Source organism: Sander lucioperca, chromosome 9 (assembly GCF_008315115.2).
Source record: "Sander lucioperca isolate FBNREF2018 chromosome 9, SLUC_FBN_1.2, whole genome shotgun sequence".
NCBI classification, from domain to species: domain Eukaryota; kingdom Metazoa; phylum Chordata; class Actinopteri; order Perciformes; family Percidae; genus Sander; species Sander lucioperca.
The window spans coordinates 1371922-1389093 of record NC_050181.1 but is presented as its reverse complement, the minus strand read 5'-3'; the positions used below and the strand labels follow the sequence as shown (position 1 = coordinate 1389093).

The 17172-nt window shown below is 41.0% G+C and overlaps 1 protein-coding gene across 1 annotated transcript; it reads right to left on the bottom strand.

Moving 5' to 3' along the window:
• Window positions 1–2295: 2295 nt before the first annotated feature.
• On the bottom strand, window positions 2296–16567 carry cop1 (COP1 E3 ubiquitin ligase). Its single transcript, XM_031287866.2, has 20 exons — window positions 15850–16567; window positions 15645–15704; window positions 14951–15048; window positions 14287–14351; window positions 14015–14134; window positions 10386–10454; window positions 10234–10293; window positions 9967–10046; window positions 9326–9389; window positions 8758–8872; window positions 7948–8083; window positions 7605–7748; window positions 7079–7187; window positions 6366–6447; window positions 6166–6282; window positions 5298–5415; window positions 4820–4944; window positions 4471–4631; window positions 4296–4340; window positions 2296–3410 (listed from the first exon to the last, which is right to left on the bottom strand). Exons 1-20 carry the CDS (start codon window positions 16203–16205, stop codon window positions 3393–3395), a joined length of 2142 nt encoding a protein of 713 aa, XP_031143726.1. The 5' UTR covers window positions 16206–16567; the 3' UTR covers window positions 2296–3392.
• Window positions 16568–17172: the final 605 nt, after the last annotated feature.

Genomic DNA, 17172 nt, shown 5'->3' with positions numbered 1-17172 from the left:
AGGAAGACCAACAGACCAACTAGTAGCCCCCTCTGCTGCAGCCAACCGAATGGAGTTTAGTTGACCTCATATAAAGTTTATTAATCTCTCGGTCTCTGCAGTGGGTCGAGTCGTCCCATCCTGATATATTTCATGATGCTTCTCTCTGTGCTGATATGTATGAGAGGCTTCTTAAAGGGAAGTGAAACAATGTGTGAGTGAGAGACTGGCGGAGCAGAAAAACCAAATGACAGAAACTCTTTAAAGGAGAAAATCAACTCTCACACGGTAAAGGTGTGGTGGATGTTTGACAGCTGTGAGCTCCCGGTCCTCTAAGCTGATTGGTGTCTCCTAGGGGATGTCTGTCCCCCCCTAGTCTTGCATTGCCATTGACCAGGGTCTGGCTAGTCCACACAGCATTTTGGGATGGGAGAAAAACGTGCTCTGGTTTATTGGCATGTCTTTAAACCAATCACAATTGTCATGGGCGGTGCTAAAGGCCAGACGGAGCCACAGTGCCACTGCAAAATAGCCTCGGGAAGTTCAAAGTTCAAAGGTGCAAAAGTGACATCCGGTGGAATTCCGGGCGGCATCTGAACAATCCCGGAACTGGAACGACGTGGATACAGACTAGTCCCACCCTGACGGTGCTGCCCCCCTCCAGTGAGGAGCAGCTGCAGGGGAAGACCACGCTCATGTGCCTGGCCAACAAGGGCTTCCCCTCAGACTGGAGTCTGGCCTGGAAGATGGACGACAGCAGCAGCAGAAGCAGTTGAGAGGAGAGCAGGAGCCCTGGGGTGCTGCAGAAGGATGGCCACTACAGCTGGAGCAGCACCCTGAGGCTCCCTGCAGACCAGTGGAGGAAGGTGGGCTCTGTGACCTGTGAGGTCACCCAGGGCTCCCAGACTCCAGTCTCAGAGACACTGAGGAGGGACCAGTGTTCCCAGTCCTGACCTGACTCACTGGGACTCTGCTACTGGTTTCACTCTGATAATGCTCTCAGTCTGCACTCTCTCTCTCTTAGACTTAAAAGATTTAAATAGTGATATTTTCTTGCTCATAATGACGCCGACAAGCTTTTCATAAATTAGAGATGGTTTTCTTCAAACTGTTTCAGAGTATATTATTATTTAAACAGACTCCTGTTTAAATAAAAGTGTTTAAGTGATAGAGTATCATGAATGACATTTTCTACTTGTTAGAGGCAATTGTATTAAAAACAAGTACTAAGATCATTAACTCTGCTACTGGTTTCACTCATCTGCTGCTCTCAGTCTGCAACACTGTCTCTCTGTTCACATTTTAAAGTCATTTTTTTAATTGCTTGTAGAAATGCTGTTATCACCTGTATTTTAAACCACTAAAGATTACAATAATAAACATCAAATAAGTTGTTTTCATATATAGTATTACACCAGCAACTGCTGTGATATGTTGCTGTCTTAACTGAAAACAGAAGATTCATTAAATCCACAAGACTGAGTTTGTCTCACACATTTCCCCGTGTAGTGTCTGTACAGTTTTAAACCAGTGCTGCTCTCTTGTGGAATTGCTATGGTAGCACACATCTGTCGATATTGTTTGACAGGTATCTTGAATTAACAATTTGACATGGCAAAATGTAATTTCCACTAGTGGAAACTAAATTGCTACTAATCAGCAGCCCAACTGATGAGATGTGAAAAGGGTCTCATCAGACCCTGGTGGACGTGGCAGCTCCCAACAGACCAAGTAACATTTACAGCAGCCACCTCGTAGTCCACTCACCACCGTGGACCATCCTAACAGCTAACTATATTGGCAGCAGTGTAGCCAGCATCAGAAAGATGACTCAATATTTCAGTGGACATGTAGGCTACTCAGCAAAGCTGATGCAAGTCAAGCAACACAGCCAGATGCTCCTCTGGTATGGAATTACACACAAACTGTATTATTACAGACACAATCTCAACACTACACCAGTCCCTAGTCCCATCGCTTTTCATGCAAAATCCTGCAGTCAGCATAGAGCTATATGGAGAAAATCAAAGATCACAATATTTTTGACCAAATACCTCAATATCGATAGTGCCGATATTGTAGGGTTGACTATTACTGGTTTGGCAAAATATTTACACAATGAGATTATTCAATAAATAATCATCAGTAATGTGGGTATAATAGCCTAACTAGGTGGGTAAAGGCAAATACTAGAACAGCTAGAACAATCCCAGAAGTGGAAGGTCGTAGATATACTAAAATAAGTCATACAAGTTCAGTCAAGATAATGCTTTAAACGGCAAAAATATCTAATAAAATATGACCAAACGTGATACAATTGTTTCCAAATAATTTATTCAGTTATACAAATACAAAACACCTCTCACTCAAGTTATCATAAAATAGGTATGTCTTGGCGGTGTTTACCAAATCCTCTCAATGCCAATGTTGTCCACATGGATCACCCCTCCACAGAAAGCAGATGTTTTAACCGACAGTATGTGAAGAGTAATTCCATTGCTACTTTAAAAGAACTACAACTGATTCTGAGGTTCTCATTTCTCAACAAGCAACAAACAGCTCACATATCGTGGAAAAAAAAAATCCAGTTTGATGTAGCATTGCAGATCAATGACTTAAGTTACATGACAATCGCTGTGATCACAGACAAAACACATCCAGTCTCATTTTGTTCCGACAGTAACAAACATCAGGAGTTAATCAACATTTCCATAATCCATTGGTCTTCCTTAACTTCTGTACACTACCCCACATTCTACACTCTTCAGCCAGAAAAGAAACTGACGATACGCTTGACAGAATGAAATTCAAGTCATATTTATTAAAAACAGGTTTCTCCCAATCGGAAAAACCCCAAAAACTACACATAAAGGGGGGAAATAAGGTGGTTGACAAACAATGAGGGGGAGGGGGGGGTAAAAGCTCCATGTAAAGACATAATTTTGCATGTCATTTTGTCTTGTGCTTTGGCCTTTAAAAAAGGGAAAATGCATCACACTTTTTAGCGTTTGGCTGGATGTACCCTTGAGAGTGACAGCTTCATTAAAAAGGTACAAGTTTTGATCTGAACTAAAACCATAAAGAGGCGTTCTATTGTAGCACATATAACTTTACTGAAAAGAAACAAAATGCTTTCTGAAGTCTCTTATTCCATGTGTGCCCCAAGCTAGGTCCTGGTTTTTGTTTTGCTGTAAAATGACAGCACATCTTCTCCTGCTATACAGATGTACTGGTCCAAAGTCTTTCTGCTGTAGCTCATTAAAATACGACGGTTCAGTTTATTTCAGCTCTCTCGGTGCTGTCGGGTATCCTAGTTCAGCAGGCAACCTGGGCTCTCCCTGAATCAGATTGATCCTCTACCAAACAAAGAGGCTGATGGTAGTTCTATCACACACTGAAGACATGGTGGCCCTTCAGACAAGCTCAAGGACCTGTGTAGGGAGAAAAAAAAAAAAAGAACTGTTTTGTCATCTGTAGCACGCTGTCACTGGAGACAATGAGTTAAAACAGTAAAAATGAACGCAGTCATTGCTTTGATAGGCAACAATAAAAGTGCCGCATGAGGTCCAATAATACAGACTGGAAAATCAGCTTTGCTCTGTTCCGTGACTACGTAGACTGGACATGTAACCCCAAAACCACAGTCAAACTAAGATACATTATAGTTGTTACAATATATTCTTTCACACTCATCCATTGTGGTATTTAGTCATGCAGATGCACTCTTTCACTGGGAATTCTGCTGCAACCCTGTACAACAAAAGGTGAATGGCTTTTTGTAGTGATGAAGCCAAATGAAGCCTCCTGATGCTTCGTGAACCCTTTTCTTTATTTTCTGAGCCCACTAGATAGCGCTCTCTGTTCAACAAAGGGCTGAAACAACCAAAAAATTGCCAATCCTTGAGCCTTTTTCCAAGAGCGCCATCTAGTGGGCTCAGAAAATAAGGAAAATGGTTCATGAAGCTTCATTTGGCCATCACTAGCTTTGTGTGTACTCCTAGTTTACATAGTGACTAGTGTCTTATGTATTTTGACTACTAACAAATGTCAAAGGCATTACATTTGGATTACTGATGCGCCTTTTCAAACATGAAGACAGGAGTGCAAAAAAGAAGGTTCCTAGTGTATTAGATCTGAAAAGATTGGTCGGTCAGTTAATTTTTCAAGCGAAAATGTCAAACATTCTTTTTCTTAGTTTTCTGTTTACTGATTGATAGAGCTCTAACTATGCATGTCACCTTGGCAAAAGTCTGGCACCTGGTGCAGTAGTCCTATAGGTATAAGCATGTTTTATGTAGAACCTTCAAAACACTAACCTTGATCGTTCCTTGGCTGTTTGCAGCAATCAGTACATTTGACTCCTGAAGAAAAAAAAAAAAAAAAAGTATTAATAAAACGCAGCATAGTGTAAGTTACGCATGGATATTTAATCATCATGGTGTAATCTCCTTTCTAGTACAGCATTTGTGTGTAATAATAAGGTGAACTCACTCCATCCGGCATGGCTCTCCAGCAGACAGCGCTGACAAACTCATTGGTGTCGTCCTCCTTCTTGTCTTTGTCCAGCACACTCTTAACGGTGTCAAACTTAAATGTTAACAGCGTCTTGGAAAGTCCTTTGTAGTATAGGTACAGGGAGTTGTTTTCACTGCCTACACACACACACACACACACACACAGTTTTATTTCCATTTTGAATTTAATGAAACATTTTTAGATTTTGGTTTTCTTGCAGTGGTGCCCCCGCACGACGGAGCAATCATCCATGAAATGCTGCATAACAGATTCATTTGCAACATAGTCAGTATAGGCTTTTTTTTTAAATTAACTCAATGCTTACCACAGGCAACATAGTCTCCATTGGAGGCCAGGCCTACAAAGTTCTTCTCGTTGATGTGACCCTTAAAGGAGCGCAGACAGTGAGGCTTGTTGACGTTCCACAGCTTCAGCTGACTGTCTGTTGAACTGTCAAATAAAGGATTTAAATACAATAATGAGTCAAAAACTGTAGGACATGACTTGTTAAAACTGCATTTTACTAATCTGTGGTAGAATATTACCGATTGTCAGCCTGTAAATCTTTGTGAAATGAGTAGAGAAAACAACTACATGAGCTACAAGTCAGCATCTATTTTTGTCAACTATGTAAAGCACTTGGTACAGGGAAGCATGCAGTATATAGTAGATGGTGTAAGTGTGTCTTTTAAGAAGAAATATAAATTGGAAATAAAAAGATGTTATTCATGAAACTCTGATTTGTTGTAACAAAAATATAATTTCAGCACAGTACTGCTAAAGATGAGGATAAACTGACTTACGCAGAAACTATTTCCTCTCCGTTGACAAACTTGGCGTAAGACACAGCCTTCCTGTGGCCTTTGAATACCATGATTGGCTGCTTAGTGTTGCGTAGATCATAATAGTGGACACAGTGATCTGCGAACAAAAACAAAAAGGCAGACGTTCAGACAGGGAGGGATGAGAGAAGAGGGGGGAGGGGCTGCAGCTAACTCTGTGTCAGTCATATCCAGTAACCACCAAGGCAGGCAGCCATTGTGAAATGATGGTGCAATGCCTTTGTTGACATTTGACAAAATGTGTGTTTCTTACAAGCTATGTGTTCTCCACCAGTTCTGTTTTTGAATGAACGGTACACTATGCCTGCTGGCTTTTATTCCAATGTCCTAGCTTTACTCCAGTAAACCAACAACTTCGCGGTCAAGGAGGGGTTTCCTTTTTTCAGGCTCAGTGGACTTGGACCTTAAGAGACACAGGGAATGGGGTAAATAAGCCAGGGCAATTCACCCCTGGATAACACAAGAGTTTGTATGCAGCTCTGCCTGTCCTTGCTACTTGAAAGATTGTTTCTGTGTACAAAAGAACATTTCAAATCCTTATTTCTCCTTTGGGGAGAGTAACAAATGAAGTTTTCAGAAGTTTGTGTGGACCACCAGAGTCTGTGAAACCACAAATGAAATGTTGTGGTCTGCAAGGACGAACTGCAGTGGCGTGAAGTGTGTTCACACTGTCAAGAGTTCAACAATAACAACACATTTCTAAAAAGTCATTTTTAATAACAATTACATGCGTCAATGATTTTATTCTCGACCAACTCACAGTCTCAATTCACAGGACAAAGACAAGAGAAATCGGTCGCTCACAGCCTAAAACCAAGCCTGATCTCACCTGCACAGCCAAAGGCCAGATGATACCTCGAGGTTGGACTGAATTTCACACAGCAGACATTGGCCTTGGCCTCGATGCTGGCTACTGAGTTGTCAAGATTGGTTGACCATAACTTCACTGAAACACAAAAACAGACGTGAACTTTTCTCCATTAACTGGAAAGACAGAAGATGACTTATGTCTGAAAGCTTTCAGGTTACCTTTAGCGTCATCAGAACCGGAGGCTAACAGCTTGGGGTCCATCAGATTAAAGTCAACGCTCCAACACCTTTTTTCATGTTCCTGAAAAGAAAGCAGAGGAAACCTTGAACATGTGTCATAACAAACATTATTGATGAATTGCATAGTTTTAACTAAGCAATCTATTGAGTCAAATGTGTGATTTACCTGAATTGATAATCAAATAAAGAATGGAAACCACGTATTTACACTATGCTACAAACGGCAGCAGCGTGACGAGGTGCTGAGCGTCTATTCTGCGCTGAGTGCTGCTTGTTTGGCTTCTTTTTCTGGTCGCCGAAAGTTACAAAAAAATTTTCCACTTTGGGTTAAAGCGCTGCACTCGTTACAGTCACTTTTTACCCAGCCATCCAATAACAGTGGAGAAGGGGCGGGTCACATACCACAAAGACCAACCGTCACATCCTACATGTACACGTGCTGAACAACAGCGGAGGAGAAATGTATACTGCTGGACTGTCCTCTCTCCCTGCGTGTTTCAGCCTTCCCTTCGTCCAGAGCAAGGCCGAGAGCAAGTACTCTACCTTGTGCCGACTTTTACTCCGTATCATAGCAACCAGATGCAACCAAGCGTCTCAGCTGAAAAAATGCAGAGCCTCCAAAGCGCTCTCAAGCGCTCCCAACTGGGGGGGAAAAAAAACGCTTTGGTGGACACAGGCCTTAAGTATCATACCTGGTAGACTTTGGACCTCTGGCCGGTGAATCCGTCCCACAGAATGACAGTACCCTCATAGTCGCTGCTGGCCAGGAGGTTTTTGTGATAGCTGCTCCAGCTGATACAGCTAAAACAAACAAGGTCGGGATCACTTTCACTTTAAGATTCAAGCTCACAATTTGTCACGTTCTTAATATGTGCTTCATTCACTATTTGTTTTGACTCAGGCCTTGGTTTCTAGAATGATTTTGATCGTGTATGTTTTTACAAATCCGGAGCATGAGTTTGATCTGTACAGGTCTGCACAGCACTACAACTCACGCCCTGGCAAAACAAAAATATGGAGACACTGTTTTTCCTTCCAAGTTCTATAAGTTTCTTCCATTTGATGAAACCAGTTTGTGGTGGTCAGCAGATGTTGCCCTCATGATCATCTTTGTTGAATGTGTGTTCAAACATTTTGGGTTAAAAAGGTGATCCGAACCACTCTCAACATGGCATTGTAGGATTTTAAAAAGATGCCTGCACATTAACTCCCTCCTACCTGATTTTGGAATTGCAGGTCATTTCATTGACAGGGTAGTGGATGTCCACTGCATCCTGGATCACTGTGCCATACTCAAACACCTTGATCTTTTTGGTCACACCGGCGATGGCGAAGTAGTCACAGTCACGGTCAAACTCAATACTGAAAAACAGGAGAGAATACAGTCACTGATAAAGATTATACTGTTAGAAAACGTGTTACAATGGCTTAAAAAAAAAAAACACATAGATCCAACAAATTCTATATAAAATGTTAATAAAATCCCACACTGAGCCTTCATAGATCAATGCCACAGAGTGTATAGGACTAATATACAAGTTCCTTTTGTTCCTTTTTGTACCTGGAGACAATACTGGAGCCATTATAGAGGTCACTGGCGTACGAGAGGGTGGCGAGTGGCCGCACAGAGTTGTAGCGGGTAAACTTAGACAGACACTCCATAAAATCATCCAGCTGGTTCAGGTTCCTGCCTTCATCTGGACACAATATTAAAATACTGTTTACAAGGAGCAATGGGGACATGGGGACATTGACTATATACTGTATATTATGGGGAAAAGAGCGACAGTATAACAATACTGAATGTTGAAAGGGCCAATTTTTTTTAACAGCAATACATTCTTAATATTCAATAAATATAACAACCAAAAACAAAGAGCCTTTTGTATGGTGTGCCACCATGTCGGGTTTCTGCTTTGTGCGTTGCAGCATGTGTCATTCTTCCAATGCTGAGATCATCAGAAACACTCACTCTGTGACAGCAAGCAGTGAAGTTTGTGGCAAATGTGGTCTTAATTTGAACAAATAGTAACTTCAGAAATAACACTGGGGTGAGGCAGACACAACCAATCAGCCATCCCTCCTCTGAAGTGAACATCCAGTTCTAAGAACTGAAGCTCCTACCCGTATCCTACCTTCATGCAAATGTCCCAGCATGACACGCAGCAAAGGGCCGCAGGTTGGACTCGAACCCTGGCCCGCTGCGTCGAGGATTAAACCTCTATATATGGGCACCCGCTCTACCAACTGAGCTAGTCCAACAAATGTCCCGTTTGTACAGAATCAGGACAACATACTTATCTGCCTACAGATGTTTCTAGACAAATTGCTGTTGTTGTACTATTGCACCCATTCACTGCGGGATTGGTACCTGTGATGCGGGACATTTTGTTGGAGAAGTAGCACTGCTCCAGATCTTCAAAGTGAGCCGTAAGCCTCTTCCTCCTTGATGCCAGTGTGCTGTTGTACCAGGTCTGTCTTTTGCCCTGGCAAAACAATCCCAAAGTGTTTAAGAGTACAGTCAACTCAGTGCTAGCTCATACTGACATTTATTCTGTTAAAACTAATGTATTTAATTCAGTTTTACTGAGAATGTGTGGGATGTTTTTCCTGTTAGCATTAAATAAAATACACACCTTGACTTGATAGGCCCTTAGTTTAATATCCATTCTGGCCACTACAGTACATGCCAAAAACATGTGAGAGCTTGCGTACAAAGACTTGTTTAAATAGCTAAGGAACATTTTCCCATATTTCTTTGGAGGCAAAACCAAATGGCCTGCATCATATTATAAAAACTTGCAAATAAGAGATATGCAAAAAAATTGTAGTTAAACAGATTATTTAAAAGCCAACAAGATAATGAAAATTAGCAGATTTGAGTCTTAAAGAGAAAGAACTGGATTTAAAAGCAAACCGAATGTGTTTCTCTGACTTACCTGGGTTGTTCCACCGAATCCTGGAGGGTGGCTGTAGTCTGGTGGGTCAATAATACTACTGCAGCTGGTCGACAAACAAACAAAAAATATACAGACATATGAGGCACATTATATGGTTATACAGGAGCCCATAACATCTTGACTATATGCACGTGCTTTGCTATTAGCTAAGTAACTCCTTCATAAAGATATAGTAGTTCTTAGGGGTGTGCAAAAAAATTGATTCACATTCGTATCGTGATTCAAGCTCTACCGATTCAAAATCGATTCATAGAATTCCAAAAATCAATTCTTTTTTTTTTTTTAAATTGTATGTCTACTGCAATCACATGGGAAAAGTAACTACATTTACATACTGTGAATCGTTTTTTTTTTTTTTTTTTTTTTTAAATCAAGAATCGATTTTTAAATCGAATCTTGAGCCTAAAAATCGATATCGAATCGTGACATTTTTTGAATCGTGCACCCCTAGTAGTTCTTATAGAGCAACAGGCAAAACCTTTTCAGCAGTAAGGAAAATCTGTGCTGACAGATTCTATGTGAGTAAACAAATAATCTCAATGTGGCTCCTTGTACTGTGATGACGATGGACTCATTTGCTGTACAGACAGAATTTGTTAGAACACAGAGGTCAGCCGTACCTGGGTGCTGGTGAGGGAGCCTCAACGTTAGGCACCGTACACTCTAACTCCATCATTGGACAGTACAGCCCGCTCATTTCCTGGAAAAGTACACAGAAATAACATGTTTTGCCTCACAAGCAGTGATGATGAATGGCTCCAGTGGTTGCCAATTCACAATATAATATGATTTCATAATCATGTGTACTGCTCCTCTACCTTTCCATTTAGAACATACTGTGAATGAGAGTTTGGTTACATTGGGTGATACTTTCTCTGTGACTTTACCTCAACACGCTTAATGTCCTCTTCTAGAAAGCTGAGCTCTTTCTGGAGTTGCTCCAGTTGCTGTTGGCAGAGCCAGAAACAAAGATAAATATTCCTGCATGTGGACAGTTTTCAAAATCATTTCATGACACACAGCAGTGCAATTATAGTACCTCTCTCTTGTTTCTCCTGGCTTCTTTTAGGAACTCCATGAGGATCTGCCTCTGAGCTTCTTGGGATTCCTAGTGGAGAGACAGACATCATACATAATCTCACATAACTACAAGTGAAGCTGCAGAGTGCCTTTGCGTATCCTCTAAAGAGATAATAAGATCATGTGAAAACATGTTTAGTTGCCAGTGGGAAAAAACATTAACACTAAAGCTGTAACTTTTACTCAAAGTGCATTTTAACTGACCAACTTTTTACTTTATCGAGTACAGGTATACATACATTTTGTGATTGTGATACAAGTGATTGTACTTTTACTCGAGTACAACTTCTTTTGGTTACAGCACTTTTACTGAAATAACATATTCTATTACTCTTTCCATCACTGGTACTTCCACTGTAATGGTAGCATTGCTAACTAAAGTGCAGTTGTGCAGAGAGGAATGATCAAAATGGGGCACAGATTATTAGGAGCAAGTATGTTATTCAATTCAACTACAGGGAACAATCCCAAACCCGAGGGTTTATGGGTGTTGGAAGATGCTTTTTGACAACTGTGGCTACAAGTTGCTCATGTTTTGAATATCTGGCATAACAAAAGGAATCAAGAGCAGGAAAAAGTCATATTCTGGACTGATGCTCTTATTTGGCCACTTCTTTATGCAGTCTGAACCAAGAAAAACACCAAAGAAGGGAAGGTACAACATCCACTGCGGATATTTCCATAGAGGTTTGCTCAAACAGACAAATACATGTAAGCGGTTTTGAAAGTTTCCTGGTGGTTTTAAAGGTTTGTTTACATCAGTAATAATTGTAAATACAAAAAATGTCCTTACCAAAGATAAAACCAAGCCTACGCTCAGTGTCAAAATATGTAGTAACTGAATGTCTTGATTCAAATGATCTCTCAAGTAAGTGTCTGTCTCAACAGTCTTCAGAAGATTACAGTGGCATAGCTCCCTAGTGAAACATGCCATCCATGAAGACCGTCACTGCTACTGGACTATCTGTCGAGACAACTAACACAGTGCAACATCCCCTTTTCACCATAACTGTGCCTCATTATGTGCCCACATTCATGAGCAGTTTACAGCTACATGCTGAACTGCTGGCAGATTCAACAGGGCCATGACAATTAGGGTTGGGCATCGAGTACCGATTCCTACTAATCGTTTCAAAAATTACAATTCCAGTGGAATTGTTTCTTTATTGGAATCGTTTGGAGGATTTGGTTTCAAATCTGATCATGGGTTCGAAATTTAACATGCGCACCCGTGGAGCACAGTAAGTGGCGCTCTGGTGTGGCTTCATTTTACGTTGAAAAATCCAGGTAAAACTGCAGCCCACCATTGAATCAAAATAAAACTTTGCTCTTATTTGTGAAATAAGCATGTGACCCGTTTCAACTCCACCCCTCAAAGAATCGGAATGGAGAATCAATAACAACCGGAATCGCAAGGAAGAATCGGAATTAGAATTGGAATCGTTAAAATCCAAACGATGGCCAACCCTAATGACAATTTCATACCGGTTTGACAACTACAAAAAAATGTGTACAGTAGTTACACCCCTGTTTTTATGGCACTGCTCTCTGAATTGACTTAAGAAACTAATCAACAGGAGGGATAGAGAGGATGTTTGAAAATGGCACAGGAGAGAGAACAGGCTAGTGTAGACCAAAGCTCCGATGAGCAACTATGAAGGAGGAAAGGGTCCGTGAAATGTGTCAAGAACTGTCTACAGGTTATAGTGTAAAGATAAGCACGTGTTGGACGGAGAGAAAGCTAAAAGTGGTGCCCAGGTTCCCACTGTCCCTTACTAATCCTGGAGTGAGTTTTGCATTTCAGAAGCAGTTAGGATTTTAAAACTCTATGCCTACTGCTGATGCGACACAACATGATCAACAGGATAGGCAGTGGCTCCTACTTCTCTTTTCCTATAACTTGTTTTCATATCACATGGACTGTCAAGAAAAGGGGATGTTCCAGGCTATTCTGAGAGAGCTATGTGCACCAGGTTTTACTGCATTTACTCAGTAAGTAGGAAACCACATACTCTCTGCCACAAGGATCATGTCAAGCACTAGTGAATAATACCATTCACGTGACTCAACAACTCGTTGACTCTTTAAACACAGCCTAGAGCATCTCCTTGCAGATATATAATATGATACAACTGATGGAAGATGTAATTCCCAGATATGTCATTCCTCATGCTGTCCTCTCTCAAGTACAACCACATTCACAGGACTAGCTCTCATGCATAAACGTCGATGATTGTGAATCATCAGTCCAAAGCCCCCTAAGTCAAATCACATTCATCAGCCAAATCACTGCAAGGGTTCTCTTGAATCGTTCTCAAAACGATCTGACTACAAAGCAAACTGATGGAAACGGAGAAGGATGATGGAAACGGAGCACTTTGGTTCGTTTCTGAGCAGCTACTAAACAACCACCTCCAACTGTATAAAAGCTAGTATAGTCCCCCGCTGACATGCTCAGAAAACCGTTGTTTTGATGCAACTCTGATTTTTTTTAAGACATTTCCTCATCGTCCTTCCAGAGCAAAATGTGGCGACTCTTGACATTTGATCATTTTTTGTCCAGAAAAATGGTTCTGCTCCAAAACATATCCTGTGCAGAGTTGCAGGGGGCATGCAAACCGAACCTCAGAACCTTCCTGATGTGAGGCCGATACCAGGGTTTCTACAGTGTTCACAAACTGAATTCAAGACTTTTAAAAGACCTTTAATTACCACCTAGAATGCAAGCTAACACCTTTGCAACTATCATACCAGTAAAGAATGATGAAAAACTAGTAGGGACAATAAAACCCACAATTATTATAATTAAGTACATTTATGTATTGGCATTTATATCACATTTGTCAGTACTTCCCCGCTGTATATTACAATAACTCGTAATATACATTAAAAATTAAAAATGATTACTTCCTCCCACTAAACCCTAAAATTGACGCATGCCCATTATGAGTCGATGAGACAGCAGTGGCAACAGTGTTTGCTACATCTCTGATGCAGACTGAAACTCCACAAAAAAACAAAAAAAAGACTACACAGCCTCCTGCATGCCCAATCCACTGTTGCACCAGTGAGACCGTCTACTGCAGGCAAAAAAAAATATTCAAGACATTTTAATACCTTTAAAGCCTTTTTTGAGGGAATTGAATTCAATGCTTTTCAAGACTTTTCGAAACCTGCAGATACTCTGGATTCACTGTGCTGCCGATTTTTCACTGGCATCAGTCTGCCATAATCATATGGTCACTTCTTTTCTCATTTTGATCACATTTAACTCTCATGCACGGTTAACCCCCATCACTCTACATACCTGCAAACTCAGAAGGGCTGAAAAAGGTGACACATCTTTCCCCCGGATGTACACGATTCACGTGGATGACATTTTCCCATTCAAAATGGCGATTTTCGCCGAAAGGTGACTAGTTTGCAGGTATGACTCTATTTAGTAGATGACTTTGCATATTCCGTCTTTAACATGGAATTACAAGTTATGAGTCATCTGCGACTCAAATAGTCACCATTACACCTTTTACCATGGAGTAAAAAAAAAAAATGAAATGCATGTCTGATCACTCTTAGACCCTTACTTACCGCCTCCAGCTGCTTCTTCTTCTGGACCAGGAGCTCCAGCATCAGATTGACATTTGCCAGGTCCAAGTTCTCCTGGTCAGGACTCAACACGTCCTGGAACACCTGCCACCTTGACCCATTCTTTGTGGGCCAGAGACACCAATCAGTTACAAGTAACAGACCTTTCTAAAAATGTGTAAATAAGTGTGTGTGTGTGTGTATGTGTGTGTGTTTAACAGCATTCACAGGTAGAGAGAGACGAGGCAGTTACAGTGTGCATGTGTTGTACTCACAGGATGATCCAGTTTTAGTCTCTTCTCATCTGACCTTTGTTTCTGTTTAAGGATCAGTTCATTTACTGGAACATGGGGACAAGAGGTGGAGTAGGTGGTGGGGATGGGGTAAAGGAGAAAAGTGGAAACTCTACATAAGTATACAACAGAAATAAGACCAGAGTGTGACCTAAACAGGAAATCAATAAAACTTTGGGTGAGTCAGTTTAGCCGTGGTAGAAACAATAGAGGCCCTACCAATTTCATTACCATAATGGCAGGGTTATTTACTTTCATAGCATTTTATAAGTGAACTTTCACTGGACTCTGTCCTGTTCAGCATAACATGTGTATTTGATTATACATTTCTCAGACACATTTGAGTCCCGATGACAAGAGTACTTTTGCTCAACCTTATTTTAATTTCAATTAATTAAAGTAATTAACTTCCCTTTTGCTTCATTGTAGCAAACATGACATAAATGTCAAACAAAATAAATCTAATCATTTCATTCTAAGATAATTTTGTTGTCCAGTACAGTGAATATCCTGACATACAAATATGTATGTTCCGTGACCGCTCTTCCATTTCAGAATTGTTTCCTGATCATCAGTGAAAGCAGAAAAGACCTAAGCAACACCTTAGACATAAACAAACGTCAACCCTCGGACTCAAAATACTTACCAAGAAAGTTTGGGTAAAGCTGATCCACGTTATCGACAATATAGTTACACTTGGGACACCTGTTGCTGTCCTCCAGACTCTGGCGGATACACTTGAAACTGCAGGAGGGAGAAACAACGGAATACTGTGGAAATAACTGAAACAGTACAAGGACATGATGTTCCTTTTGTATGTGTTTTTAATAGGCCTAAATGTTTTATCCGTTTGTTGCACTATTGCACTACCGTCTTTGTTCAAACTCCTGTTTGACATTGGTAGTCACCCCACCTACATGCACACATACAGTCTGTTCACTCATGCTACATTTTCAGTCCAAATCTTTAAGGAATGCTATGAAAAACATGGATGGGCAAAACAGTGGCTTTTCTCAATAACGCAAAGACTGGTTTGTTGCAGTGGGGAACTATGTTTTTGTTGTTAACGTTTTATATAGTGTAGGTTTGTTTAGGAGTTGAGTAAACTGCTGGACAGGTGGAAGAGAAGAAAGCTGTCCTTCTCCATCTGTCCCTGTAAGCATCATTAATGCATTACATTTGCACGGTTATTTCTGTTGGCAAAAGTCTTACAAAATGACACGAGAAATGGTCATCTCTGACGAGCCCACTTTCTTTTTCTGCATGTTGCTCTGCTGGGTATTTAAACAGCTCAACGGGTGTGTCATGTTCTCAAACTTCAAAACATTGAAACAACTTACCAAAAGCTGTGCCCACACTTTGTCATGTGTGCCTCTTCTATCATCTCGAAGCAAATGGGACTGGAAAAGTAGACAAAAAGCCGTGTTATGTGCATGTCAAAATTTAGATTTCAAAATTTTGAAAGCGTGAGAGTAAGCTTTTAATGCCCTGCGACTACAATCTACAGAAAAGAACATTTTCACGGCCACTCCGGGGATAACTTACCACACAAAATCGTTGCTTTTATCTTCGTATGAATTCAAGAGGCCGTTGTAAAGGGGTGCTTGATGGAGGGATTTCTTTCTGCTGCCTGAGGACGCAGAGGGTCTGCTCAAAGAAAACGCGCCCCGGGACGACGGTACGGCGGCCAACGTTGGCACCGACAAGACACCATCGCTGGCTGCTGCCAAGGTGCGGGAGGGCACAACATTTCCAGAATTGTTACCATTAAGGTTACTTGTGACGACGTTGCTCCCACCGCTACCGTTTGTGTTCCCAGTGCCTGCTGTGCTGCTGCTACTCGTGCTGGGCACTGAACTTGCCCCACCAGGGCTTTGCTGTGGCCAGTTGTTTGACATCATAAGGCCGACTAGAAACTCCCCAAAATCCGCTGCGTTGCTGTTCAAAGCATTCGGGCAGTGCTGCTACTTTAGCAGGTTGGCTAGCTAGCTGGCTTGCTTATGTGCTAGCATCCTGGAAGAAAGCAACAGTGGCCAAACACCCAACGTATTTAAACTTGTCCGTCGGTGTCTGCCTCACTTTTGTCACTGACGGCGTATTACAAAATCGCTGTACTATAAATGAAAAAAGACATGGACACTGAAACGGCCAATAAAACAACCACAACTGCGTTGTCCAGGAGATTAGCCGGCTAGCTACTGTTAGCTACGGAGAGGAATCTCTTGAGTTTCCTCGATTACCCAGGTACCCAGTGTGCTGCCGGCTCTCAACTACCTCCACCTAGCGAGAAGGAGTTAAACTGCATACTTACGAATACCACAGCTGCCAATTTGGCTTTTATTATGTAATTCTACAGTTAGCATTTTTTGTCTGGTCAAATTAATTATTTAATTTAAATCAGCAAGGACTTACAATTTGTTAGGCTGTAGTTTGAGGTGCTTTTGTACTGGATTCCATTATAGACTATCTGTATCTGTTTTTTAGTTTTTTGTTTTTTTATTAAAATATTTGTTCTTCTTCATTTATGTATTGAACTGAGTAATGACATCTTGAGCAGGAAGTTTCACTCTTGACCTTAGAAACAATTGGTGTGACAAAAAGGTTGCTGAGATTTCAACATGACTCTGATGCTGTTAAAAGCTCAGAAAAAGCTAAATGGACTTTTGAGTTGAAATCATTTTGTCACAGATAATGAATCCAATACACAAAAATTGAGTCAACACACAAACATGTAAAATAGTAATCTCAGCACAATCATTTCAAGTAGGAAAGCATATAATAAAGGCATTTTGCATTGACATAGACTAGCATAATAGTTTCAGACTTAAACCAAATTTAGATCAGTTTATTTTTATTTGGCCACGTGCA